At 41.5% G+C, this 27,928-nt stretch overlaps 1 protein-coding gene across 6 annotated transcripts in view; it reads right to left on the bottom strand.

The window, feature by feature from the left end:
• Ttc3 (tetratricopeptide repeat domain 3) overlaps nucleotides 1-27,928 on the bottom strand; it is a 130,455-nt gene that overhangs the window by 51,572 nt on the left and 50,955 nt on the right. For 5 of the 6 annotated variants that reach the window (XM_063224500.1, XM_063224496.1, XM_063224497.1 and 2 more), the window contains exons 8-19: nucleotides 25,314-25,399; nucleotides 23,078-23,172; nucleotides 21,920-21,982; nucleotides 12,929-12,983; nucleotides 8,550-8,712; nucleotides 7,649-7,694; nucleotides 5,342-5,465; nucleotides 4,209-4,269; nucleotides 3,155-3,215; nucleotides 2,869-2,953; nucleotides 652-786; nucleotides 33-113 (exon numbers count right to left, since the gene is read on the bottom strand). In XM_063224500.1, coding sequence (XP_063080570.1) covers nucleotides 33-113; nucleotides 652-786; nucleotides 2,869-2,953; nucleotides 3,155-3,215; nucleotides 4,209-4,269; nucleotides 5,342-5,465; nucleotides 7,649-7,694; nucleotides 8,550-8,712; nucleotides 12,929-12,983; nucleotides 21,920-21,982; nucleotides 23,078-23,172; nucleotides 25,314-25,399 — 1,055 coding nt within the window. The remainder of the gene's footprint in view (nucleotides 1-32; nucleotides 114-651; nucleotides 787-2,868; nucleotides 2,954-3,154; nucleotides 3,216-4,208; nucleotides 4,270-5,341; nucleotides 5,466-7,648; nucleotides 7,695-8,549; nucleotides 8,713-12,928; nucleotides 12,984-21,919; nucleotides 21,983-23,077; nucleotides 23,173-25,313; nucleotides 25,400-27,928) is intronic. The other variant, XM_063224501.1, reaches the window with a different exon arrangement.

The following is a 27,928-nucleotide window of genomic DNA, read 5'->3' as shown; positions in this document are numbered from 1 at the left end:
TTTAATTGTGTATTATCTATTTCCAGTCTTACCTCAGGTCGTCCTATTCCAAGGAGAGACATAGCAAGGCCGTAGACTACTAATACGTAGTTAATCATAGCCAGGTTCAATTGCTGTCAGTAAAAATGCTTTAGTTAAAAACACGACAGTGCAAAAGAAGTATGATAACATCTCACTCAATCAATATGACTGAATTAAAGATTAAATAGGGTTAGAAAATATATTTTGCAAATACAAGCTGTTCTGTGGCTATCAAGTATTTAATACACAGAATCAATGTGTCAAAGTTCCTTCAGGCATAGTTCACAGCACAGCAGAACAACTGTTAATTAGAGCCATATTCTTGTGCGTATCAGTGAGCATAGCTCACGCCTGCCTGCATGTAGAAAGATGTAACTATTGTGAGTCCAAGTTCCCGCTTCAGCACTTTCCCTTCAATCAGGCCAGGAGGTTGTAATGAAACCCAGTGACCGTCACAGAGTGAGTGTAACCCGGGGTTAGATTCTGAGTGTAACTGATACAACATGGAGGAGGCCTGCTCAGTCCCACAAGGGGAAACACCGGGTACCACAAGCAGAAACCTTGATTTGCTCTAACTAGTGTCTGAAATGTCCTAGTATTGGTGTGTTAATCACAACCTGGCTGTCTTACCTTTATTTTTTGGGGATCCAGGCTATTCAGCAACTCTGAGAAGGACTGTGCGGCACAGCGGCAGCGGTGGTCCAGCAAGGCCGTGTAACCGTCTTGAATCAAGCTTCTCAGCATTTTCAAAATGTTAGTAAAGTCCTGCAAAGGAAAATTCTACCTCAGTACTCCAACCCTGTATCTTTTAGTTTAAAACTTAGGGCACTAAGATCATCAGTGGTATTTTGTAAGTGACTAAGTATTTTAACAAATACCCCAACCTACCTATATACTCTTATTTCAGAATGAAACCTTACAATGAAAATAAAAACCACTATGTTACCGTCTTCATCTCTACATGTCAGCCACTGCCTAGGGGAACAAAAAAGGTTTCTCCATTTTATTCTATGTGGTGCTAAGCCTTGTTTGCATTTTCAGACTGAAGAGACAGTATTTTGAAGTTTTTGAAAACATATATGGAGGACACCAGTCATCATTTAAGTAATTATCTGGCTGGAACTAGAAAAATCAGACACAGAATAACATGCAGTCTATGTACTGATTATTGTTAAAGTTTAACAACTGCCACCCTGCCCTGAAACAAACCTTAATTAAAAGCAAGAAACAGATTATTCCAATCGTTACTCCTGTTTACCAGGTATTTAAACAAAGACAAAATTTGGGGGGAAGACATCAATAGGTTAAATGCAAAAAGAAAAACATAATATTAAAAATAGAGTCACTTGGAAGGCTGAGTATTCCAAGTTCAAGGCCAGTTGGGCCAATTAGCAAAAGCCTGCCTCAAAATGGAATTCTTAAAAGGCTGGGATGTAGCTCAGTGGTATAGTCCTTGCCTACCATGCATGAGATCCTGAGTTCAAATCACAGTACTACAAAAACAAAAGGAAAAAAAGCCCAAATTATTCTACTTTACCTTTAAATAAAGTGAGAAACATTTTGTATTATATTTGAATATATTTGTACACAAGCAATACTATTTGTTCAGATTTTAGTTACATGGCAGTCACAGAGTCACAGAGTTACATAGTTGGGAGCCAAACACAGAGCTGCAACAGCCTTATTCTCTGCTACATGTGTGCATGCTGTGACTAAGGCAGCAAATCAAATCTGACTATTCTATTCCTCCCTGATCCTAACAACGAAGATCTAGAAAATGAAGGCGGTTGGTGACACATTGACCAAAGCTTCCTACAGTTTCTAGCCAATCAATCAGAGGTTAGAACTGGCCCCTCCCAAAGACAGGCACAGATGGCAGCTCTCACACAAGCCTGGTATCTGTTACAGTCTTCACCACATATAGCTACTGTCACAGTTCAGATATGCGCTTGAGAATTCAGCACATTGTAGGTTAACCCCAAAATACTATTAGCCTTACACGAGCTGATTCAAGTTTAATCTCTTTCCTGTTTTAGACAACAGATCCACGGTTTCTCTGAGAATTATTTCTGCACTGTTAGACCAACATCCAGGGGATCAACTGTTGGGGGAGGCTGACTTGAATCCCAGTAACATCAGCCTTCCAGTTCTTGGCACTGGGGCAAGGGGGCTCCCAATAAAAATGTGTAGCGTGAATAGATAGAGGTACAAAAATAACTGTCACAATAATCTTTTATCTCCAACAGAGTATCTTTTCTATTAAGTCCTTTGGGTTTTTAGAGTTAGTAAAATCAATATAAGAACATACAATTCAAATATATCCAATAATCACATATTCTAAAAATGCTTTTATGCAAATAGTTACAGAAACTTGGTCCAATCATTTGTAAGATATGTAGACCTAAAATAATTAACTGAATTTTTAAATGACAACACATATTTTGAAACGAGTACCCTTGTTTCTATGTGAATATACATTTTCATCAATAAGCACCATTTAAAGATTTATAGACACAGTATTTTATCTATATACAGTTTATCTGGTTATGTTTAATCATTCAAAAAATAAAAAGTTTGCTCTTTAATGATTTTAGAGTACATATAATGAACCTGCACACTTAAGTCTTTGCAAAAATACTTAAAAGTTAATATTACTGTTAAATCTTTGGGAACCAATTTTATGGTCTCTATCATTCATTTGTTAAGCCATTCATTTGACTAACCATTATCAAGTTAATACTTAAATTAATGATAGTTTGGTTTCTTAAACCATGACTAGACCTTTATTTGGCAAAACAACTTGTTCAAAGAGTTTTCTTTTTCTACTGAGAAAGCTTTTTTCGTTACCTGTTGAGCAGCTCTGGAAGTTTTAGAAAACTCTCTCTCTAACAGCTTTTTCCAATCTATTGACAAAGCTACTTCTGAATTAGAGCTGAAAAAGAAAAGCACATATTTTAAATCACTTTTTAAAAAAAATCCTAAAGAAAAAATATATTCATTGAAGGTCACTTAAAATATTCAGTAAATGGAGTCACAGAAGTTCCCAAAGAGAACTATTAACCTGCTGATTTCCCCGAAATTAAACCCTATGTAATCTCAATCAACATTCCTATAAAATTAGAGAAAAACATACTTGACTTTGTCTGAGTCATTGTTTCTGGATCTATGTCTTCCTCTATGTCTTGGAGGATGACCTGTCAATAAAAAGAATTTGTTCCTGAAATATGAACATAAAAATCTGTACCTGAGAGTAAAAATACAAGTATATGGGAATAAGAAAGCTAGAAAGAAATATTGCGTGTAAGTGCAATCATAATCAGAAAAGCCAAAAAAGCAGATAGTGATGATGGTTATTTATTTTGTGTGTGCTATGAAATTATTATAAAGACAAACTATAAGCCAGATATGGGGGTGTTCCCTGTAACCCAGCCCTTGGGAAGCTGTGGCAGGAGGATCATTGTGAGTTCAAGGCCAGCCTGGGCTTAGTAAGCTCAAGGCCAGCCTGAACTACATAGGGAGACTCAAAAAAGCCAAAAAAAGAAAAGGAAGGATAAATTCCAACAATAAAAGTATTTAGGCACATAGCAGATACAGAGATACAGGCAACAGCTCGTACTCTCAGGTCACTTAATGGCAAGAAAGGATCAATTGCTCCAGTAAATAAAAACAATTATGGTTACAAAGACCGTAGTGTGTCATTATCAGCATGTTACTTCCAGTTAGTGCATTCTCTTGTAACTCATGAAAGGCAGAAAGCACTTGGAGGGAGCAGCTGGGAAAGCACCAGTGAGGACTCAGTGTTGGTGTTTAGTTAGTGTTTAGTTTTGAGGAACAGGTAAGAATCCTAGATGGTAAGAGAACCCGCGAGCTTGCTGAGGGTCTCTAGAATGGCTGGAAATATCAAGGCAGAGGGCCATCGGTGGCAAAGGCTGCAAAGGCAAGGTACGGGAAGTGTTTACAGATGCAGGGGAACGGCACACTCAAAGCTGCGGAGTGGGGAGAGCGGCCGGGTCAGGGCAGTGGAAGTGGAGGGGATGTGCCGAGCACCGTCTGGTGTTTCATTATTCTGGTGGGAGGCTCGTCAACACAGAAACATTATACAATAAAAGCAGAGCGAGAGCAAAGCAAAGAGAGGCCTGCGCCAGCATGAGAGCATAACACTTTGGACAACACTGAAAAATACTCACTTGGTGTTTGTATAAATTCAGACTGGCAGTCACAATCATCGAATCTGAAATACTCATATTCCTGCTCACAAAAATAAAACTAGTGAGATCTTTAAAACTGTACAGGCAGGAAGAATTCAACAGCTACATAACAGAACAGACTTTAGAATAGAACAAGCTAGGTTCACGCAGGTGGTCCTTAAAAGTGCAGGTGGTCACGGAGCCTCAATGTACAGACAAGCCAACAAAACGATAACTAATGACAAGAAATCAAGATAAACAACAAGTCTGTGAACAGCAGTGCTCCTGGTGATGCTCGGAAGGGAACCCAAGCCGGTGGCCGTTCACCCAGTGTCTGTCCTGCATGAATACAATGGTTCTCCCTAACAGAAAGCCACCTCCTGGAGATTTTCCATACTATTCAGAAAAGGACTATGCAGTCCTTTAAAAAATAAAGACTCAGCTTAAACGCCTATCACCCACCCCATGCCAAAATACCACTTTTTTTCTCTTTTCTCAAACCTGGAAGAGAAATACAAAGGTGGCCCTTGTGACAGCTGCTAAGCTTCGTGCGTACCATGGGTCAGAAAAGAACTCAGACCCCTCTCTACAGGATGTCCATCACAAGCCTGGAGGCTCAGGGACCATGGAAACACCGGATTGGGACTTCCGAGCACAGCTGTCAGCAAACCCAGGGCTGAGCCAGTGCCACCCGGAGCAACAGAGGCTGCAGCAGCATCCTGGGTGGAGGTGGGCACCTCCCTCAGGGGCAGTGGACGAGCGCCCTGCCAGGCAGCCACGCTGACTGGAGAAGGAAGGGAGGCAAACACAATTGAAAACATGATGAGGGCCAGGGGTGACTCGGCCACCATTGTCACTTATCCTTAAGAGGCTGCTAGGGCATGCAGATAGAGGGCACTCAAACTAAACAGTAGAACTGTACTCTGCAGAAGTATTTTACAAACATGTGGATACTGCTGGCTGTGGTGGTTCATGCCCGTGATCCCAGCACTCGGGAGGCTGAGGCAGCAGGATCACTGAGTTCAAAGCCAGCCTGCACTACATAGCAAGACCTTGCCTCAAAAAACAAAACAAAACTCTGAAAACTGGAGGGCCTTGTACTTGAAATGGTGCCCATTTTTACCGGAACTTACCCGTATGTTTTCACTGCCTCCGTACGCCATTTTCTGGTTTGCTTTTCCGCAGTCTCTTCCCTTCTCCACAAAGCTCAGTGATGTACTAAAAGCAGGTGCCGGTAGATTCCTAGTCAAATGGGCCCTGAGGGGATGAAAGAAATGGTCAGTGTATTTCTAACAGTAAGCACTTTTACAGATTAGTTCTAATGAACAAGTTGTAGGCTAGCACGGAGTCACCCCAGCACTCAGGGGGCTGAGGCAGAAGGATCACTGTGAGTTTTAGGCCAGTCTGGGCTACATACATAGCAAGACTGTCTCACAGTACTTGGGAAGCTGAAGCAGGAGGATTCCTGCAAGTTTGAGGCCAGGCTGGGCTACAAAGTGAGCTAAAAAAAAAAAAAAAAAACCAAAATTTCATAACAAAATAATAGAGAATAACAATAGTTATTACACATTACCTTTAAAGCAGCTGCTCATGTTACAAGATATGAGCACAAAAATTTCTCCAATCAATATTAGCACAAACCTTCCTTTTCAATGAACTAAGAGACACGAATACTATAGCTGATTTGTATTTTTCCCTTCTCCCTTCCTTCCTTTTCCCCTTCGCCATTCTAGTTTCTTTTTCCTTGTGAACAATTTCTTCCCATTTTACAATATCTACTGTACACTTCACACCTTATACTCTTTCAGCTTCTCACATTGGGGAGATGACACAATGTTGACACACACTGATTTATTTCACTTATGAGTGTGGTCTCAAGTTGCAATCATTTACCTATAAAAGTCTGAAGTTCATCATTCTTTATGGTTGAGTGGTACTCCACTGTACTTTTACAATGGTATTTTTATATCACATCTTTTTATCCATTCCTTAGTTGACGGGCTTTGGGATTGTTTCCAAGATTTGGATGTGCTGCTATAAACATGGGTGCACATATATCATTGTGGTGTGATGTTTTTGATTCTTCTGGGAAGATACCCAGAAGGGGAATAGCAGGGTTGAATTGGACCTCTAATCCTAGTTTTCTGAGGAATCCCCACACTGATTTCCACAATGGTTGCACCAGTCTACATTCCCACCAACAGTGGAGCAGGATTCTTTTTTCCTCACAGATCCTCCAGCATTTGTTATTGGTTGATTTCTTGATGGTAGCCATTCTTTCTGGTGTGAGGTGGAATCTCAGTGTTGTTTTAATTTGAATCTCTCAAGTGATCAGTGATACTGAACATTTTTTCACATATTTATTTACAATTTCTATTTCTTCACCTGAGAAGTACATATTAATCTCAGATACCCATTTTTGGATTGAGTCTTTGAATCTGGGAGGGGGTCTGATTTTTTTCAATTTTTTTTGTATGGTTTAGATAGAAGTTCTTTTTCTGAGGAACAGCTGGCTAAACTTTTTCTCACTCTGTGGGTTGTCTCTTCACTCTGTTGGTGGTTTCTTTTGCTGTGTAAAAGCTTTTTAATAAGATGGGAGCCCAGTTGTTGATTCTTTCAAACATTTCCCATGAAGTCTGGGTTTTGTTCATGAAATCCCTATTTACACCTGTGTCTTTGAGATTTCTACCTTTCTCTTCCAGTAGAGGTAGTGTTTGTTTTAATATTTAGATCTTTGATCCATTTTGATTTTGGTTTAGTGCATGACAATAGGCATGGATCTTCAGTATGTAGAGAGCCTGTTTTCCAGCAACATTTATTAAAGAGACTATCCTTCTTGCAGTGAACATGTTTGGCCCCTTTGTCAAATATAAAATGGCTGAGTGTCTTTGTAGTTGTGTCTGTATCTTTTAATTTGTTCCATTGATTCTCAGGTCTATTTTTTTGCCAGTACCCTGCTGATTTTATCACAGTAGCTTTGCAGTATAATTTCAAGTCAGGGATTATGATGCCTCCTGCCTTGCTCTTATTGACCAGATGAATTTTAGGAATGTTTTCTCTGGTTCTGTGAGGTATGCTAATGGTATTTTACTTGCTTTCTTGAGAGCATCACCAAGTCTGCTGTAGCCTCTGAGAGACACTGGGGGTCTGAGGCTGATGTCCAGGGCAGAAGCAGGCATGTGAGGCACAGCTCCCTCTGTTAGCACCACCAGGCCCAGTGGATGTCACTAAGCACCGGCTACTCCAGCGCCTCAGCCTCTCTCCCCCAGGCTCAGGCTACTCATCCTGCTGACATTGAAAAGTAACCCTCACAGGTCATAAAATCTCCCCTTCCTCCCCTCCTCAACTTTACTGCAGTAGTCATTAGCTCCTAAAGTGGTTTTTAAATTTATCGGGCAAAGGCATTCCAAGTAGCAGCTACTGACCTGATATTAACTCACCTGCTTTCATAAAAAGCTTTAATTGGGTTCTTATTTGGTGTTCGACCTATAAAAGTCAATCACACACACACTAATCAATGGATTAGCAATACAGACTTCAAGACACTTAAACTTCCCTTAAGCTGTAGTTAAGAACATCAAATTTAGAAAGCTGAAAAATAAACCTAATTTTACAATTCTGTACCTGTCTGACAGCCGCTGCACGTGTTGGCTGCAAGATGAGAGCACTATGACATCTGGGTAAGGGTGCTACTGGCCCTGATGGAGCTCACAGCCTTGGAGCCAGGTTGTGCTACGTGACACTGCTAGTGACATAGAGGAGCTCAGCTCGGCTCTACGGAGACTACGTACCCCGAGGAGAGAGCCGCAGGAGAGACTCTAACAGTGCTGAGTAAGAAACTCTCAGGCTGGAGAAGGAAGGAGGTGTAGAATGAACCTGACTCCTCCCCTGGTGGTAGGTTTGGTATCTGCGTATATGCATGCAGATGTTCACTATTCCACAGAATTAGCAAAACTTGGTGCACCATCGCCAACCACTCTACTTCAAAGTCTCTTCTTTAGAAATTAATCATGGAAAAATTAAAATAATTTCTTTCAAAAAACCATTTATTCAAAGTTTCTGAAAATGGTAACTGTCTACAGAAGAATAAATGATAAACTGGTTGCTATCTGTTTCAAACAAAAACTACAATCATTTCGCATTATCTAAGGGAGCACAGTCCTAACAGAATTCTACACAGAGAGAAATGGGACACTGCAGTGACTGGACGGACCAAGGAAATAAAACCAAGAACAAACCATGTCCGAGGGCTGATTCACTGCCGGCCATTAATTCAAGAAATCCACCTTCTGCTCCGTTCAAGAGAATTCAACCACACCCCAAAGAATCTTAGGCAAATACCTTGTAGGTCTTCTATCTGCTTTTGTAACTTTATATGCTGCTGAATGAGATCCTTGATCCCCTCAGGGTCATTCTTACAGAGCTTTTGAGCTTTTAGGTTTGCTTGCAGGGCCCAGTCATATTCTCCCAGCAGAGAAAGAGCAGTACAGTAACGATAATGACCCTATTCCAGAAAGATAAGTTTAATTTTTTCCTCAAAAGTCTACTTCAGTTAAAGAAAATAGATAAGGAAAACTCTATTGTTTGAAAATGAACCCCTTAAAAGGTTAGATTAGGGCCCCATCCATGGGAAATAAGTAAGAAAATGTTAATACCTTAGGAAACAAATTATCTAGAGGCTTAAAACTTTTGATACTCCCCACAAAGAATTTAACTTTTGCTATAGTTCACTAAGAAAGTATAAAATACAATTTTGTGCCAAATACAATATAAAAATTATGCATTGTCCGTAAGTGACTTAATTTTTCAAAACACACAGTCATAGTCTCTAAGTTACGGCACACCCCACACCAGTAATGGTGAAACCTAGGCAGCCTTTGAGGACACACACAGCCCACTATGGCTCTTGTGCCCTGGGTTCGCCACCACTGGCCTACATTAGGACACTGAGATGGTCTGAAAGCTGGAAGCAGTGATCAGTCTATGAAGCAGTTTCCCCACACTTCTGAGGAGCACAGGCACAAATAAGGGGTGCAGTGAGGCTACCCTTCACCCCTTCAATCAGTTTTTAATAATTTTATCTCTACATGTAGTTCCTGGCTTTAAAAATATCTGAAAATCATTAGTTTTACTGAATTGCAAAGGTAAAGATTTTGTCTTGTCATGTTTTTCTGCTACTGAACCAAAATCCTTGCTGACTCCAAGATTTGGGAAATCCTTTATATCAAATATGAACTTTTGAGCAAGGTATGGTGGTACAGGCCTGTAATCCCAGCAATCGGGAGGCTGAGGCAGGAGGATCACCGTGAGTTAGAGGCCAGCCTGTTTCATAGTGAGTTCAAAGCCAGCTATATAACTATGTAACAAGACCTTGCCACAAAACAAAACAATACATAAACTTTTAGATGGAGAAAGCTAGCAATACCAAACCTGGAGCTAGCTCAGCTAACCCTTCTCCTAGCTACTCACAAACCAAACTCCCATCTGAGGCACAGCGTCTCCACTACAGAGATGATACACTGTCAACGAAGCTGGAACTCAGGGCAAACCACTGCACCTGACCTGGCGACAGCGGCGCCAGATCCCTTTCTTCTGTACTACATGTGTTACAAAACACATTCCAATTCACTGACAGTTCAGGAGCAAGTACTACATCAAAACTAAATGCCGCTTTTAGGAAAGATCAGCTTGTACCAAGAGCATCACGGGACGTGCTTATGTGGGTGCAGGGTACATTGTGAAGCTAAGCACTCATTCAAGGGCCTTTTAATCTGGACAGTGTAGGCTTGGTTTAAGTGTAGGCATTGCACTAAACCCTAGTTCTCCTTAGAGGGTAGAGCCCTGCTCCTGACACCTGGAGTACCCTGCAGAGCTTCCAAGCCTTAGCACAGAGAGGAGGCAGGCAGAGGCTGGCAGGTTCCCGCAGTCAGTGAGGGGAGTCACGAGGACCAAGCTGGCTTAAGTTCATGGGCCCAGGACCAAACAGGTACAGCTACCCAGAAAGCTCACGCCTAAGTGTCCTCTGGGGTCATCAGCTGAGTTCAGACACGTGTGCATGTGCATGCGCACGTGTGTGTGTGTGTGTGTGTAGTTCTGTAATCATGACATCATGAAACATCCCAATTAAGAAATAGGAGTGAATATTTTGTTTGACAAACTAAGCCAGCAACAAATGTTCTCTAAAAGCTGTCAAAATAATTCAGAAAGTTTCAAGACCCTTTATTTATATCTATTTTACTTTTGAGACAGGGTCTTGCTATATAGTCAGGCTGGGTTTGAACTCACTGTGTAACCTAGGCTGGCCTTCAACTCACATTAATCCTCCTGCCTCAGCCTCTTGAGTGCTGGGATTACAGGTGTGTACAACTACATCGAGCCCACTCTTTTAAAAACTTGATAGAAGATTAAAATTTACAAGAATATGTCTGGAAAACCAGTATTCTAATCTGGATTTTGGTATTCAGAATTCTGTCATGCATCGATTCTACAAATATGTGCAGGGTACTGTCCAAATGCCAAGTGAGGAATGACCCAAGAGGAGAACACTAACAAACTCCTCATCCTTGAACATAGCTACCATCCAGTGCTAAGTTCCCACTTGAGTTTCACCTTTCACTTGCAATGACACCTTGCAAAACTCACTGTACCTCTCCAGAACTCAATGTTCTATGAAGCATTTTAAAAATGATTCTAAAGCTGGATGCCAATATAAAGAAATTTGTCTTATAAAAAGGCCCCAGGCTGACTTTTCCCTTTAAGTCTGTGCTCTTTTGTACTTTCTCTTCTTAATCATATGGTACTGATAAAAGGAAAATTTTATCTTTTAAACATATTGAAAATAAAACTAAATTCTATAATTAATTCGATGAAGTCTATCAACAGAGATGTAATAAATGAGACAAAATTTGCTAAAGCCCTAAACTGCTGTAAGTCTGCTGCTGATCTTGGTGTTAAAAAGCACCAAGCACATGTCTTTTGGTGTCTTATTTAGCTCCACTTTTTTAAAAAATGAGGGTATTTTTATGATCTAGTAAAGTACAGGGATTTATGTACAGAATTACACTTTTAAGTGTGTCACATTTTCTTCAGAAGCTCTTTTAAGTAAAAGAAAGAAAACCACACGGGATGGGGACAATCTCCTTCCCTAGCCCAGAAGAAACACTATTATAAGCTACTGTATGTTTTTACTGATTCTTTTTTTCATTTAATACTGTTTTAAAGATCAGTAAATGTCAACAAGCCAGTCAGCTAATTTCAACTGCCACCTAGTATCTGATTATTCATTCACAAAGTCAATGAGTATCATTCCTGAGTGCCTGCTACGAGCCAGGCCGCGGCCTGGAATGGCTTTGAACTGTCACACACCACACCACCACCACCACCACCTCAAAGCAAGGGGGAACAAAGGAAAGCACAGGAGGGAAGTGAGTAAGGGGGCTCCAGGAACACACTGGAGGGAGAGGAAGAGCAACCACAAAGTGCAGCGGGCCTGGAGCAGGGAGGACGCCGGGGAGCAGTGCTGAACCAGGGAGAGCACAAGAGTGAGGATGGAAAAAAGAAAGGTCACAACATGAAAACGCTATCGGCGCTGTGTCTGCAGCCATTCAGGCATCTGAGCACATACGTACTTAACTGAGTGAATGCTACCGTGGCCGACCCTGCACACTGCATCATGTGTGTACGCGAGCACTGTTCCAGGCACGTGTGTGGGGAAGGGAGTCAATACTGTAGGATGCACACAGACTGACTCGTGTGCTTCTCCAGGGTGTACTCGTGTGAGTTGATCGTGAATGCTCCACACCCTAGCAGTTTACTGAGGTCCCTGTCCCCACACACTCAGGACCCACGCTCAGGACCCGGCTCCCGATTCCTGCTAACCTGAAGAGCCCGACAGCATCACACTGCTTACTGACTCAAGCACGGGGGTATCTGGAGGCCCCTGTTCTCCTCTAACGTCATTTTTCTGTCTTTGTATTGATCTCCTTTCACTTTAATTACTAGGAATTAGAACAGTTTCTTATTTCTACAGACATTCAGATTATTCTTCTGTGAAATGCTGATTCAGTGCCTTAATTTATTTTACACTGGGCTTCTTATTTATTTGAGAGGTTCTCTGTGTATCCTGGATCTAAACCCTATCAATTACCAATGGTTTCCTTAAGTCTCTTGCTCCATTCATGTCTTCTGACACACAGAAGTTTTAGCTATGATTATCAATTACATCAAGGTAGATTTTTTTTTTCCACACTGTAGATTTGTGTACTGAATCTCATGTGAAAAAACCTTGGGTCTGGAGTCATAACCTAGTGGTAGAGCCTAAGCTTGCAGGCCAGTGGCCCTACACTCAATCACAAGAAGTAAAAAAGAAAAGAAAGTAATCTTTTGCTACCTCAAGGTTACGCAGACACTGTAAGATTTTAAGTTCATTTCTCCCATGCAGGACCATTCCACTGTCTGTGCAGATGCTCAGGGGCCCTGCAGCTTCGCACACCTTCCGCAGGCTCCCTGCACACATGGGCTTGCGAGCCGGCCCCCATGCCCAGCTGGGGCTGAGTCCTTGTACCTACAGCAGACCTCAAAGATTTCCCCTTCCAGTTCTTACACTCTGCACAATTTCACCCAGCATCTTAATATACAAATACACATCCTATAAAATGATTTTCACAAAGTTGTACAGTGTTAATTTGCTCAGTGTAAAATACTGTATGGCAGAAACATACCTTGGGCCAGGAGCACTTCAGAATTGTGGCTCTTTTTCCATCACCAAGTGCATTTCTAAAAAAAAAAAACCAAGAAGTAAAATATTTAAACACCTTTATTCACTGCAGAAATACTGTATGTTACATTGCTATTTGTATATTCTGAATTTCCCAAGTACATCATTGGGTCAAAAAGCAATTTAATTCTGAAAGATCTCTATAATGTACGTCTATTATAGGAAGCTCGGAAAACACAGAAAAGGGAAAGGGAAAAAGTAACTCCAAGTCGCAATCACAGAGATAAGTACTCTCGGTACTGCGGAGGTATCTACCGGCATGTACCTAATGGGCATCTTATACGGGTGTGACTTTAGTCCTTCTGCATTTTTCTGCACTAACAGTACCTTTTAATGTGGCGGCTGACCTCCAGAAACACCTGATGGATTTCTCACACATCTGCTAAGCCCCACTGAACAAAACACAGGATGTGGCCTGTGCAAAACCAACTCCATCACAATTCTCCTGGGGTCCTCTGGAAGTCATTTGCTTCTCTGGGCCCACTGTCACTTGTAAAATGAGGAAATTAATTCTGATCCGATTGTCTGGAAGTAGGCACTAAATGAGACACCATGTTAGGAAGTATACTTTTAAAGATCCCCACCCAGTTTTCTCAGTCTCCTGGTTTTCCTCGCCGATGACCTCCTACACCCCGACTCACTCCGTCGCTGCCATGTTTCTGCTACAGCCAAGCACCATTCCAAACTGATCCAACTCTTTGACCTCTAATTCAGGCGGTCAGCGCTCTCCTGTCACTCCACATATACCATCTTACTCGGTCAACATTCCTGCTTCATGCACTGCCTTACCCACTGTTTTTTATCTTCCTGTCTACACAGTTCAAATTCACTCGTTCTTCATGTCACAGCCACACAAATATAAATTCATCACTCTTAGAATGAGATAGTGAGGAAGAGCAAAACTAGGTAACTTACACTACCAGATATCAGCACCTATGAAAAAGCTTCACAGACAACTTGACCAAAGGAAAAGAATAGAGAAACCAAAAAAATACACTCTCTTAAACAATGATGCTGGCCACAGGAACATTCCTAAGAATCTGGAACCCTACCTCACTAAATACAGAAACTAATTCCAGAAACCTGCAGATCAAAGTTAAACAGTCAACCTTCTAGAAGAAATATAGGAAATGTTGGTGGCCTTAGAATAAGCACCAGTTAAGAACAGAATACAAAAGGTGCTTACCATGAAGGAAAAAATTGGTAATATTGTATTATATTGAAATTAGCAGCCGAGTATGGTGGCTCTTGCCTGTAATCCCAGCACTCAGAAGGCTGAGGCAAGAGGATCTTTGTGTGTTCGAGACCAGCATGGGCTACAAAGTGAGCTTAAGGCCAGTCTGAACTGCATAGTGAGACCCTGTCTCAAAAAGACCAAAAAAAAAAAAAGAAAGAAAGAAAGAAAGAAAGAAATTAGCATCTTCTTGGTGAAAAGAAAGTAAGAATGAAAAAGCAAGCCACTGAGTGTGAGACGTGTATGCACCTACACGTCTGATCAATAACTCACATCCAGAACTCAAATCAAAGAACAAAATTACAAATAAATAGACATTCAACTCAGGAGGGAAAAGAAAGGCCAAAGACCAAAAGGCACAGCACAAGAGAATATTCAAGTAAGTGGATAAGCATATGAAAAATGCCATTTAAATATCTTTAATCAAATTACAGAAAAACAAATTTAAATCACAGGGCTATACTACTACACATCTATCAGGAAGTCTGAAACGAAAGCTACAAAGTACCAAGGGCTGATGAGGTAGAGCTGAAGCTTACATGCTACTAGTAAGATCATACAAAGCCATAAACACAGGGAAAACTATGCACTAATGTTGACCATAACAAGCACACCCTGCCCCCAACAACTCCACTCCTTGATTAAATGCCACAGAAACGGACACATACATTTACATCTATCTGAAAAAGCCAAATCCCGCCAAAACAGCGATCAAAAAAGAGCAAGGATAACGTGTGGTATATTCATGCAACAACATGAATCTAAAAACTAACACTGAAAGCCAAACACAGCAGAGCACGTAGCATATGATTTCACTTACGTTGCACAAAAACAGGCAAAACTGACCTAGGGGAGCTGGCACAGCAGTTGTCCCGGTGGAGGAAGTATGTAGGGCTGGAAGGGGGAACCAAGGGCACTGCTCAGGTCCTGGGGCTATGAGTGAGTGCTGGGCTCAGTTGTCTGATTTCTGAAGATCCAACCAATACACCTTAGGCTTCCCTTACTTTCCTGGATGTGTGCAGGACCCTTTTTAAAGATTTCAAGGAAAAGCTGGAATGCCTAGTTTGATGAGTGAGCCACAGGGGCCACCCTGAGTGACACCTGCTGAGCAAGCCACACTCGGGGCTAGAAAAGCTTGGGTCTCGAATGACAATGATGAGCCACTTGATGTGTAATTACAGAGCCACCTTCTTCTAGAACTTTTGCATCTAAGTTTTCATCGCCGTTTAAACCAGCTGACGAGCCTAAAGCATCCTAACCCTAGGTGTCCTTCCGGAGCACCTACATCACCTGGCCTAAACATGGTAGGAAAGAGTATCTATCCTCCTTCTGGTTTCTGTGTAGTTCTGGTAATTACTTGGGAGCACACCTGTCCCTCCCATCACTAACTTTTCCAAAGAGGACAGCTACTTATCTAACGTGTGTGGTGGGCAGGGGCACAAGGCATAGCTAGCTTTGCCTGCTGTGCTCACGCTGGGATCTCTAACACCAACAGAACACCAATCCCTCTTCTTCCAGGCTTAACGTTCACTGGCCCAGTTGCCCTAGCTGCCTGCCCAGCCTCTTAGCCACTGGGCATAAGGCATCTGGCTGCAATGCCTATACAAGTGATCACCAGTGGCCTGCCTTCTGCACCCATCTCTATAATGATTCTGGCCTCAGACAGGGAAGCAGATGCTATTTATTGATGTTCTGAGACCACAGTATGCAAACTCTAAGAATTCTGAAAGCCGTTTGAGGGTTAGTTTTCTCCTTACTTACTACTATAAATCCTTACTTTTAGGGTCTGACCAGATCAACAATGACAACAATAAAAATATCCCAAGTTTCTTAATCTTACCACTAAACTAAAAAAGCAGGATTCTGGTCACTGAAAAATACAGTGACTAATAAGCATAAACCGAATAAGCATATACCTTTTAAATTAAAAAACTGGTGTCTGGTCTTAAAATTTTATATGTCCTTTTACTCAATTAAGAAAAATAATTTTATTAGGACTTATCTTATGGATATATGTGTACCTAAATATAGAACATATGTGAGAAATTTATCATCAGAGGGCTGCACCTAACTTTTTAAAACTGTTTATCTAAACCCTAATAAATCTGCAATCATATATAATCTATTTACTAACACAAACTATGTGTAAAATTGGCCAAAAAAGTGTATACACCCTTAGAGAAAAGTAGTATGATGTTTTTTCAACAGGATATGTTCCCCTCGCATGGGGGATCCTAGAGGATGTCATATGGGACAGAAAACCCACTACACTGCAGACCCTTACAGAAAAAACTGAAAATACAGGTGCAGCAATCTCAATGCCCAACGTCACACAAGCAGTAGTTCACAGTACTAATAAATGTCGAGAAGCTAACAGCCACCACTCTGAGCACCTCTTGCAATTGCAGCAAGAATGACTTGTAGTAATCTCACTATGTCTCAATAGATTTAATATTAAAATATTTTCTTTTCCTGAACCATGTATCTGTTTTTTGGGCAGATTTTGTATATGTAAACCATGCACTGAAACAAACTGATAGATTCAGTAAAATACATACTGTGTAGCCACGAAAAAGACCAAGACAGATCTCTATACCAAGCTCCAAGACTCAACTCTAAGTTAGTATGACTGACATAAGCACACACAGAACTGTCTCACATAGAAAGCACGAACACTAATGGAACCAATGACACTGCCTACATTCTGACTTACGAAGATAGTGATTTTTTTCTGGCTTAACATAGTAAGTTTTTATAGGCACAAGACATCATGAAGATTCATGAAGGTCTGAAGCCAGCTGGCAGGAAGTGGTCTGAGCTGGGCAGCAGTCTACAGTGTACCCCCGTCTACTCAGGATTTTCTACCATAGGCATTTTTTCCCCTGCTTTTTAAGAAGAGGGTGCATCCCCAAGAAAACTAAAAATCTTTTCTTCATAAATTTGTGATTTCTAAATATAGAGACCATGGAAGTAAGAGAGCAGAGAAATAATTCACCAAACCAACACACACAGACCAAAAGAGTTTCTGAAATTCTCATAAAAACATGGTTAAGTTCCTTTCCACCTCTGGTCTCAAAAAACATTTGGAAAACAACCCAATGGATTCATTTCAAGTCCTTCTGTCTGCTATGAAGCACAACTGGTATTGGATGGGAGGAAATACTGTATTATGGATAAATAAAATACCAAAAAGTCAAGTAAAAATCAACTTCAAAGTTCCACGACTTTCCAAAGTACATTTAAAAGCATGTGAGGCTAAGCTTGTCCTGTCAAAGCTTCCATTTCCCACTGTGCTGCTCACTTCATGCCCAGAGGAATTGGAATCCTCCACAGTTGAGTCCCACAGGAATGGTCCACAGCTGCACGATGGGTTTGCTACGTGCCTGGCTCCCTCTCCAGGAGTCTCCTCTGAAAGCTGCTGGTTACTTCAGTTACAGCTACCACCCTAACCATGCCCTGCAGCCGTCAAATGGTATAGAAAAGTGTGCTTTGGGTAAAAGGAAATCTCATCTGAGCCAGGTGTGCTTGGAGTCCCTGAAGACACTCCCAATCCTGAGGGGACAACTGCAGCCCCGGGGAGCAGCAGTGCTGGTCCCCACCACCCATCCTCTCTCCCTCAACCCCATCTGGGCTCTGGGCTTCCCAAGCACAGCAACCAGACCCAGAGGGGTTCCAACGGCTCTTGGCCTCACATGTCCACTCAAGGTGGTCACTGATTTACAAACTGGGCATTCAGAATTCAAGCCACCACCACAGCCACCCTGACCATTTTGAAATGAAGCGTTTGCTTACCAACTGCCCATGGCCTCTGCCAATTGGTCTTAATGCACTTTTCTTTCTTTCATCTCAAGTTCATTTTGTACTTACCATAAAACCCTGATATTTAGAGATCAATTACTGATTTGGAGTTCCCACCTCTTGTGTGCATTTTCAATTACACTGTCTTACTTTTTATCAAATATTTCAAGTGTACCCAATGGAGTAGAAAATACCATAAATACAACAAACTCCTGTGTACTAGGTACCAACCGTGTAGCGTGAAATTAACATTTTGCCATATGTACTTCGGCCCTTTTCACAGAAGTCTGCTACAGTTGATATCCACTGTGCATCACCCCTCACATTTCAGAAGGCTTCTCCGGCCTCCTCTCTCCAGAGACAGCCACAAACCTGGTGTTAAGAAGCCCATGCATTTCAGAAACACTTTACATACTCGAGATTAATAATGGATATGCATATTGCATTGCATGTTTTCAAATGATACATAAATGGCGCCTCGGGATACAAATCATTCTGCAACTTGCTTTTTCACTCAGCACTGCATTCATTTTGTCATTTAGAATTCCATTACATGAATATACCATAACGTATTTATCATCCAGTCTCCTACTGGTGGGCAGCTAGCTGGTTCCTGTTTCCTCCCTCTCACAAACAGTGCGATAGGAAGGGTCATCCGCATCTTCCTGGGTGCCCTGCAGGCTCTGGAAGAAATGAACCTAGCCGTGGGCTGCAGAGTATGCACATCTTCACCTCCTCAGACTGCTCTCCCAAGTGACGGTGCCAACTCAGACTCCGTCCAGCTGAGTAGGAAAGATTCCTTTGTTCCACATCCTCTCAAACGCTTGGTATTATGAGGTTTTTAAGTTTTTGCCAATCTGATGGATATGAAAGAGAAACTTGTAGTTTTTAATCTGTATGTCACGCAAGGATAATCACGTCCTCATAAAGGCTTACTGATTATACATGGATCATTTAGTTTACTATTTCAACTTTCACATTCTCCTTTTATCCAATCATCACCTTCGCTGGGATCAGTAGCAGTGATTCTGCATCCATGCTGTCTGGGCTTGAGTCCTGGCTCCGTGACGTCCACCCTGTGTCCCTGGACATGCCGCTCCTCCTCCCTAAGCCTCACCCCTCTCACCTGTAAAGAGGCAGCATCACCTACCTTACACGAATGTAAGAGCTTTAGGACCAAATACTTGTGAAGTATCAAACAGAACCAGCCGTGTTCTATGACAGTAAATCTTTATCATTTTGGAGAAACGATAAAACTGCCAAAGCTTTTTTTTTTCCTTTTGCTACCAGGGATCAAACTCCACAACCTCACCCTTGCCAGCTGAGCCGTATCCCTGGCCCTCCAAAGCTATTTTTAAAACTGAATGCTGGTGTACCATTTTAACTTATATTTTCCAACATTTCAGGGATTATTTCAGACGTTCTGACACTTGTGACTTGAATCCTGTATTCCTCTTTTTCAGTATTATTTAAAAATATCCCACTTCTGCTCTCTTGCAGCTCAATCCTGGCTTTGACAACAGCGCACAGGAAGCCTGATCTTGTGGAACAGCAGAGGAGTACAGTCTTGCCCAAATTGGGGGACAGAAGATACTCTTCCCCTAGGAGCCAGCCAGATTCCCACAGACCCAGCATCCCTCTGATGCATAAGTGTCAAAGCTTGTCAACTGAATCTCAGCTAAAAGTCCCATTCAGGGCATGGGCCCTCTTGTACTGGTGACATAGCTCAACTTCTGGCAATATGTTCTGAAGTTGTATCATCTACGACTTAGGATTCATCCATACTATAATGCGTGACAATTTTTTTTCTTTTTTTGGTACCATGGATCGAGCTCACGACCTGCGCTTGCCAAGCAGGCACTTACACCCCTGAGTTAAATCCCGGGCCCCTATCCATGCTATGTTTACAGGATGCTGAAAACAACCCTTATCTTACTCAGCCAACTGTATAAATGTGTGAGCAGGCAGGAAACACCAGCAATATCAATGAGGCAAGCTTTGCGTATTAAACAGGTGTCCAATGTATGCTGGTCTCTGGTAAAGAACGAAGGGTTCCCGATGCTACTGACCCGCTCTGGGCAGAACACACGGTGTTGGCCACACACGCGGCCAGCGGGACGCTCATCTCCCTGGGTCCTTGCCTTGACCTCGCCAGGCTACCTGGCCTCTGCTTTCATCCTCCTCCTGCAGCCTCAAGCTTTAGGTAGTTCCTCCTTACATACTGGCATTTGGCACTTAAGAAAGAGCAGAATCACCCTGGATTGCCTCTTTGCTCTCAAAGCTGGAGAAAGGGTGACCTTCTGGCTGGCAGGGTTCCAGATCCAGAGAGGAGCCTCAATTTGCCCAAGAGGCTAGCAAGGCGGCAGACCTGTTCATCCCACGGTCACACAGCTGCACCTCCCAACAGCACAGATGATCTGGGATTCGGGACCCAGCCTGAGGCATGAAGACCCTGTGGCTCATTTTCTTCAGACTCAGCTGTAAAGCCCACCCACTCCTCCACTCTACACAGCCTCACGCTACCCATGGCCAAAGCCAGCTAAAAGCTGCTTAACATTAATACAAACGGTTGGATTACTGGTGATTTTCATTTCCTCTTTTTTTTTTTTTTTTTTTTTTTTTTTGGTACGAGGAATTGAACTCAGGACACACTTGCCAGGCACTGAGATACATCCCCAGTGCCACTGAGATATATCCCCTGACCTATTTTCTGCTTTTTAAGCTCTGATATGCTTCAAATTTTCTAATAGGCTTCAAATTTTCTATCATGATTATGTGTCCTGTTCATAATTTTAAAACATGTTATTTTTTAAAGCTACATACCTGAAATACGCTACCTTCCCCAGTGCTTTGACTGAAAAACAACTGAGAAGAGGGACTCAGTTTTTGTGACTTCACAAGACTTATTTGTGAAACCCAAAACTGCATTTTCAAAGATGCTTTCTGATGGATGGCAATGTTGTTGGGATTCTTCCCTCCTCTGTTAACATTACAGTAAGCTACACAAAACATTTCTTTCATGACAAACACTTTCAGCATCCTCAAGGTCTTCTGCTTCTCGGAGCACAGTGAGAATTAGGAATCTTCCGAGTATGACCATGCAGCCTGCTTCTAAGGACACCAGGTCTAACTTTGTTTGTGGCCTGCTGTATTAATACTCTTCTACTGTGTGGCTGCTTTCTGGAACCCAGGTGGGATACAGTTAAATATAACACTCATAATCTGTGTTGTAAAGTTTTAAAACAAAGGCAATAAAATCATGCTATCATCTTTCTTAATCTTTCTAAACTAGCAAATAAGAATTCAGCTGAAATTATTTATTCAACATCTGGAACCAAGAACTGATTAAATTCTACATTCACAGTAACACCATTTCGCTCATGAAGGATATTTTCTTAATTTCTTAATTTTCTTAAATGGGTGTGGGGTATAGGGTGGGGTCTGGGGATTGTGTTTAGGGCCTTGCTCATGCCAGGCAAGTGCTCTACGACTGAACTACACCCCTTTCCCCATACTTAATTTTTCATATCCAGAAAAATGCAACACAAACGATTCTTCCACAACTATACAGATAAATAGAGCACAAGAATGTATAAATGATACAAATGATAGAAACACTTGGCATCGCTGTTACTAAAATGAACTGGTTCCCAGGTAAAATGTAGAGAATAACGCGACCACCTCATTAAGGCTTCGTGAGACACACATGAATATTAAAGGTAACGCATGATATGGTCACACTCACTCAGCTGCTGGGTCACAGCTATCGTCTGTAAGGCCTCCAGTGCTTGTTTAACCAAAGAACCATTCGTGGATTTCCTTACATATCTGTAAACAGAGTGGCTCCCCAGAAAGCGTATTTAGCACAGTAACTCAGTGACGGGGGTATGTCAGCCAACTTACCTTAACTGTCCAGTACGAAGAAAGCAAAGAGCTCGGTTACCATAAAGGAAGTGGTTGTCAGGTCTTAAAGAGAAGAAAGGTTTAGTCAGTAAAGCACAGTATATATGAAACAAGGAGAGAACTAAAAACATAGAGAATTAAAAAAACTTTAAAGCTTCCATCTGCGTGGCAGAACATAAAGAATACATATGATGTGCAGTCTTAACTGGCTGTCTCAGTGCCTCAATTTGTCAGTAGCCCCACCCATACGAACCCAGACTATCCCGTAGTTACGGCTCTGTCCAGCTCCCAGGGCTACTGAGGATCCAGCGAGACATACTGAAGGTGAGCCAATTGCAAAGTGTGCCCTAACTGCAGAGGAGAGGATTACAAGGGTAAGGCAGGACTGAGCCACCTCAACAAGGGACTCAAAAGCCTGCAAATTCTAACAGCAATGTGAACAGCTGTATTTCAAATTTTGTTCCTTTTAGCTCTGTCCAGCTGTGAGTGATCCACACTAATTCTCTTTTCTCCACCTCTTCCTAGCAGGCCAGAGCAGCACTCTCGCTGCATGCTACCTGGGCTTCCTCATTCCCTGAGGAGCCAAGCGAGGGAGGGGAGCAGAGCCTGCACTGCATCCGCCAGAGGCTGCTTAGCTGCATGGCGCCACCCAGAGCATCCCCAGGGCCAGAGCAAGCACACCAGGCCGGCTGCAGAACATCAACAGCTAAGCTGTAAACTGGAGTAGAGGCATTTCCTTGAATTTCCTTAACTTCAACCATTTTCCTTTTAAATTTCCTACCAAGAAAGCAAAAACTCCTGAACTGGTGGCATTTTAAGTATTAAGAAATAATCCTTTTGATCCTTTAATTCTTTGGAAGGGATTAGCTGATGACGAAATGAGACAGCCAGAGTAGATGCTTGTGCTGGAAAACTGCGAAGGAAACGGAGCAGGTTCCGTGAAACGGAAACACGATTCTGCCTGTCCTGCTTAAATTATACTGCTAACCTGGTTTCACAGACTCAGGCTACCTCCAAGAGTACCACTGCCTGAAGATGAGAAAACCATTCTGCACAGCAAGCTGGAAGGCATTCTGTAATTCCTCATCTTGCTCTTATTTCTTTTGACCAATGCCATCTGCCATCTTAAAAGGATTCCATTTTCTGTCTGACACTTACCTATATTCAATGGCTCTGGTGTAATAGATAATAGCTATATCGAATCTTTCTTTGGAAAATTCTTCATTTCCTTTCATTTTCATGAGTTCTCCTTGCTGAGAAACCAGGGTGAGAGATAACACACCAGTCAGCTCCAAAGACAATCAAGAACTCCAGACTTAGGAAAAATGGCTTGATTTCTATCCTTGATTTCAGAAAATAATTGAAGACAGGGGTAGTGAACCTTCTAAAGGTGACTGTCCAAACTGCAACCCAAAACCCACTTATGGATCACAAAGTGCCAACACTGCAATTAAACCTGAATACTGAGTTTTGTAAAAAATAACTCCTACATTAACATCTTTTGCATTAAAAGAGAAGCAATGCTCTTGGTTCACCACCACTGGCCTAGGGGATTATTTATGTAGAACACAAGAATGCAGCACCTAATATTTTGGTATATACGGTCAGCTCGCTGTATCCACGGGGACTTTACATCTGCAGGTTCAAGCAAGCACAGATCAAAACTATTTGGAGAACAAGGGTCTGTGCTAAACACATATTCTTTTCCCTTGCCATTGCCTCCTAAAGGGTACCACAGCTACTCACATGGCATTTTTGTTGCAATGGGCAATAATTAATATAGAGAACCAATGGTACAGGGAATGTACATGGATTTCTCAGCATCTACTATGTAAATTTTCATATAGGACAGGAACCCTTGTGGATTTATGGTACCAGAGGGATCCTAGAACCAATGCCCCTCAGATACTGAGGGCTGACAGTATATTTAATATTTTTCCTCTAATAACTCAATACTAACTTTGATAATATTAAAAAGTAAGCAAAACCAGCACATTACTGAAATTTTTTTCCTTAGGTGTGCAATATTAGGCAGGCACATTCTTTTTGTTTCTTTTGTTTTTTGAGACAGGGTTTCACTGTGTAGTTCAGAATGGTCTTGAACTCACTTTGTAGTCCAGTCTGGCCTCAAACTCAGTGATCCTCCTGCCTCAGTCTCCTGAGTGCTGGGATTACAATTGTGTACCACCACACCTGGCCTAGGCAGGCATATTCTTAAGTATACCCTACCTCTACAGGAGGTAGGGTACACTTTAACAAACTGAAACTGAGACACAAAACAGACTCCCACACACACTATGGATTAAACTTAAGGCTTTCCCATTGCGCTATATCCCTAGCCTTTTCTGAGACAGGATCCAAACTATCCAGGCTGGGTTTGAATTTGTGACCCCCTTGCTTCAGCCTTCTAGAGTGCTAGGATTACAGGTGTGCACCGCCACACCTAGCTGCAAGGTGGAATTTTAACCTTAGGCTAGCAAATGTGATATTCAAAGAGCTGTAGTGCTTAAACACATAGTCAGTACCACACAGGCAATGCTCATCAGCTGCAGTGACATAGCAGGTCTGCAAGAAGACGTATGAAAGATGCCACGGATATAATCGAAACTTTTACTTCAAACCTCAATCTTTAAAAATGAATTAATGCCAGGTGTGGTGGTACAATACCCGGCCTCTAATCCCAGCACTCAGGAGGCTGACGCAGGAGGATGGATGTGAGTTCAAGGCCAGTGTGGGCTATAAAATGAGTTTAAGGCCAGTTGGACTTCATAGTGAGACCCTGCCTCCAAAAAGAAAAAAAAGGAATTACTTATTTAAAATAAAAAGGATCGATAACAATGGCTTTAGTAAGGGAATTCCAGAGTATCAAATGTTTTCCTAAATCTTTTTAAAAATCGAGTTAACACCCAGGCGTGATAGCACACACCTGTAGTCCCAGCACTTGGGAAGCTTATGCAGGAGGATCACTGGATTTTGAAGCCATATTGGGCTACAAAGTGAGATTAAAATCAACCTGAACTGCATAGTGACACCCTGCCTCAAAAAAAATTGAGTTAAAATAACCATTTCTCTGAGTAAACTGCATAGCATGTGAACTGTATCTCAATACAGTTATCTGAGTAAATCATATTTCCTCAACTAATGAAAAGCCTGAGGTTGTAAAAAAATCGAATTTTAATTTTCAATGAACTTTTAATTAGAAAATGTGGCTTTTTCTTCTTTAAAAAACCTCTAAATTTACTAAAGTTTTCCCTAGAACATATTATTCAGCTTTACAGTAGTTCCTGGCATGCTGTCATGCACCCATCTTATTAACTAACTGTTAATAATCCTCTGATTTCTAAAATCTCTAACAAGCAAATCTTAAAATATATTTACAAGTAAATATCCTCACCTCTATACAATCAGCACAACTTTGAGTTTTAAATTCTTCAAGTAAATTGCAGTTTTCTGTTACAGCTTTAGTTATGTGATACTTGTCTATTTTTAGGAGAGAGTAAGAGAGAATATTTGTTAAAAAGAAATAATATTGATGATATCCTAATTCTTAAATCAAACAAGCGAGCCCCCAAACTTAATTTCATCATTATACCTATGCTTCTTGCAATCTTTTTAACATTAAATATATTTTAAAAATAAGTAACGGATAAAGTGTTACAGATTAGATTTACTGTTTGCTGTGAACTCTATTTTTTACTTTCAGCAATTAAAATTCACTTTATTATTAACTTATTATGGTAGCAATGCAGGACAAATGCTCTGTCATATCACATCCCATTCAAATAGGCCTCGTAACTATTCAAGTCACTTATTTTTTTTTTTGTCCTGGGACTTGAACTCGGGACCTTGTGCTTGCCAGGCAGGTGCTGTGCCACTGAGCTGTATCCCTGGCCCTGCTCAAGTCACTTCCACAAGCATTAACAAGTCCTTACAATGCACAGACACAAAAGAGGATAAAGATGTAGAAAACAGAAGCCTGGAAAACTATTTTTCTTCCTTTTCTTTCTTTCCCCTTCCCTTCCCTTCCTTCCCCCTCCTTCTCCTCTCCCTTTTTCTCTCCCCTCCTTCTCTTCTTCCACTCCTCCCTTGCTTTTGGAGTTGGAGACAGAGGACCTTGCTTTGTAGTCCAGGCAGGTCTTGAACTTGCTATGTGGTGGGGAGCAGCTGAACCGCAGCTGAGCCCGAGGTTGGCAAATTCTTTGAGACAGAGCTAAGCCCTTCCTGAGCACGTGGCAGGTCAAGAGGCTGACGGTGCACACAAGCGGACCCCAGCTCAGCTGCTCAGCGGCAGGCGTCCTCCTCACCTACGGTACAGTATTCTGCTCTCAGTGTTCTCAGTAAGTGCTAAGACCCTGCGCTCTGGATCCCGGGCGCTTTCCTTTTTGCACTTTGTGTAAGTGAAGACGCTAGGGCTGGGACAGTGTCACTGCCTCTGCATCAGAGAGGCCAGGTCCAGCCTGACCCCGGCTTTCCTATCACTGTGTGTCTACAGTTTTTTCTTAATCTCCTGTCGCCCCACTCAGGACCCCATGCCCCACACGGGTCATGGCACTACATGGGCCAGGCAGGTGTGACATGACAGTCCTACCGCAGAATCCTGTTACTACGTTTCAGAAAACTATCTTCTAAAATCTATTTATAACAAATAAAGCACCATAAATGCCTTTATTCAGTATGTCACTTTACATATGAAATGTTAGGGAGAACTTACTTGAAATACTATTTTTTTCTCCCCCTGTCAATCCATTTTATTTCAAGGAGAAAAATTTAAAAATGAAGAAAAATAAAGACTAAAAATTTCAAAACATGTCAATCAGGGTAAAATACTATTTTTATACAAGTACCCAAACTTTATGTCAAAAATTGAGCCTCATTTTTTGCATTTTTACATAAAAAAGATTTTTTAAAATACTGACAAAAATTTTATTACAATAAAATTTTGTTAAGCCTTTAGCCAAACCAAGGTGACAAGAATGCCCAGAATTTTACATTCAAGAAAGGAACAGGAACTGTCAACACACAAAGTCATATTAAAGGAAAGAGCAAGACCACAGGACGAAGATCTGGGTTTTGCGATCAGAGAGTTCTCATCCGTCATCTAGGACGTACTACACACTAGAAAGCAGAAACATCCCTTAGCCTCTCAAAGTCTTAAGTCTGCTCACTTCTACAACAGATAGCAACCACTGCACAGGGCTATTACAAAGACAGGACACAGGAAAGAACCAGAGGTGAGCCTACAAGATACTGCTTTTCTATTGTCACCACAAAACCATTCTATAATTAAAGGCCTCTGAAACAACAGAGAACAGCTTCCATCAGTATGATACTTCCCAATGTCTAACAAACCTCTCAGAAAGATCTGTGGGGGGCAACACATTCAGGACCCCTCCCGTTCCCCATTCCCCTTCCCCAGTAAATTTTCCTACTTTTTTGTGTGTGTGTGTGTGTGGTTTTTTGAGACAGGGTCTTGTTATGCAGTTCAGGTTGGACTTGAGCTCGCGTTGTGGCCAAGCTATTCTTTTTTTTTTTTTTAAGGAGAAAAAGAAAAGAACAGAAAAGGGGTACAAGTAATACAAAATTTAAAAAATAAACAGTAAGAAATCACTAGTTAATAGATTACATATTCTCATCTTAGAAATAGTTGTTCAAGTTACAAAATTAAAGCATATAAAGTGGACTTTCAAACAGTGAAAGTGTAAACAGTTTTGTTCAATAATCCAAAAAAACTCGGTAATATGGTTATCTGTCTTATACACTTAAACATATAGGCAGTTTAGAGCACCTTCTTTTCTTTTCTTTTGTACAATGACAATTACACATTTTGGGTTTTATTACTCCCACAGTTCTTATTACTTTTTTTGAAGACAGTAAAACCAAATGCGACATATCAGAACAGAGTCAGTCAAGTCAAAAGGATGGACATAATAGATACTGTAAAAACAAAATACAAGGTGATCAACAATGGTCACCATACTGCCTCTTGCTATTTTACAAAGAATTGCCAGT

The sequence above is a fragment of the Cavia porcellus genome, unplaced genomic scaffold, assembly GCF_034190915.1.
Source record: "Cavia porcellus strain 051 isolate PalLab524CR breed Dunkin Hartley unplaced genomic scaffold, mCavPor4.1 scaffold_15, whole genome shotgun sequence".
Classification (NCBI taxonomy): domain Eukaryota; kingdom Metazoa; phylum Chordata; class Mammalia; order Rodentia; family Caviidae; genus Cavia; species Cavia porcellus.
Note: the sequence above shows the minus strand (reverse complement) of the source record. Positions and strands in the feature narration are given on the sequence as shown.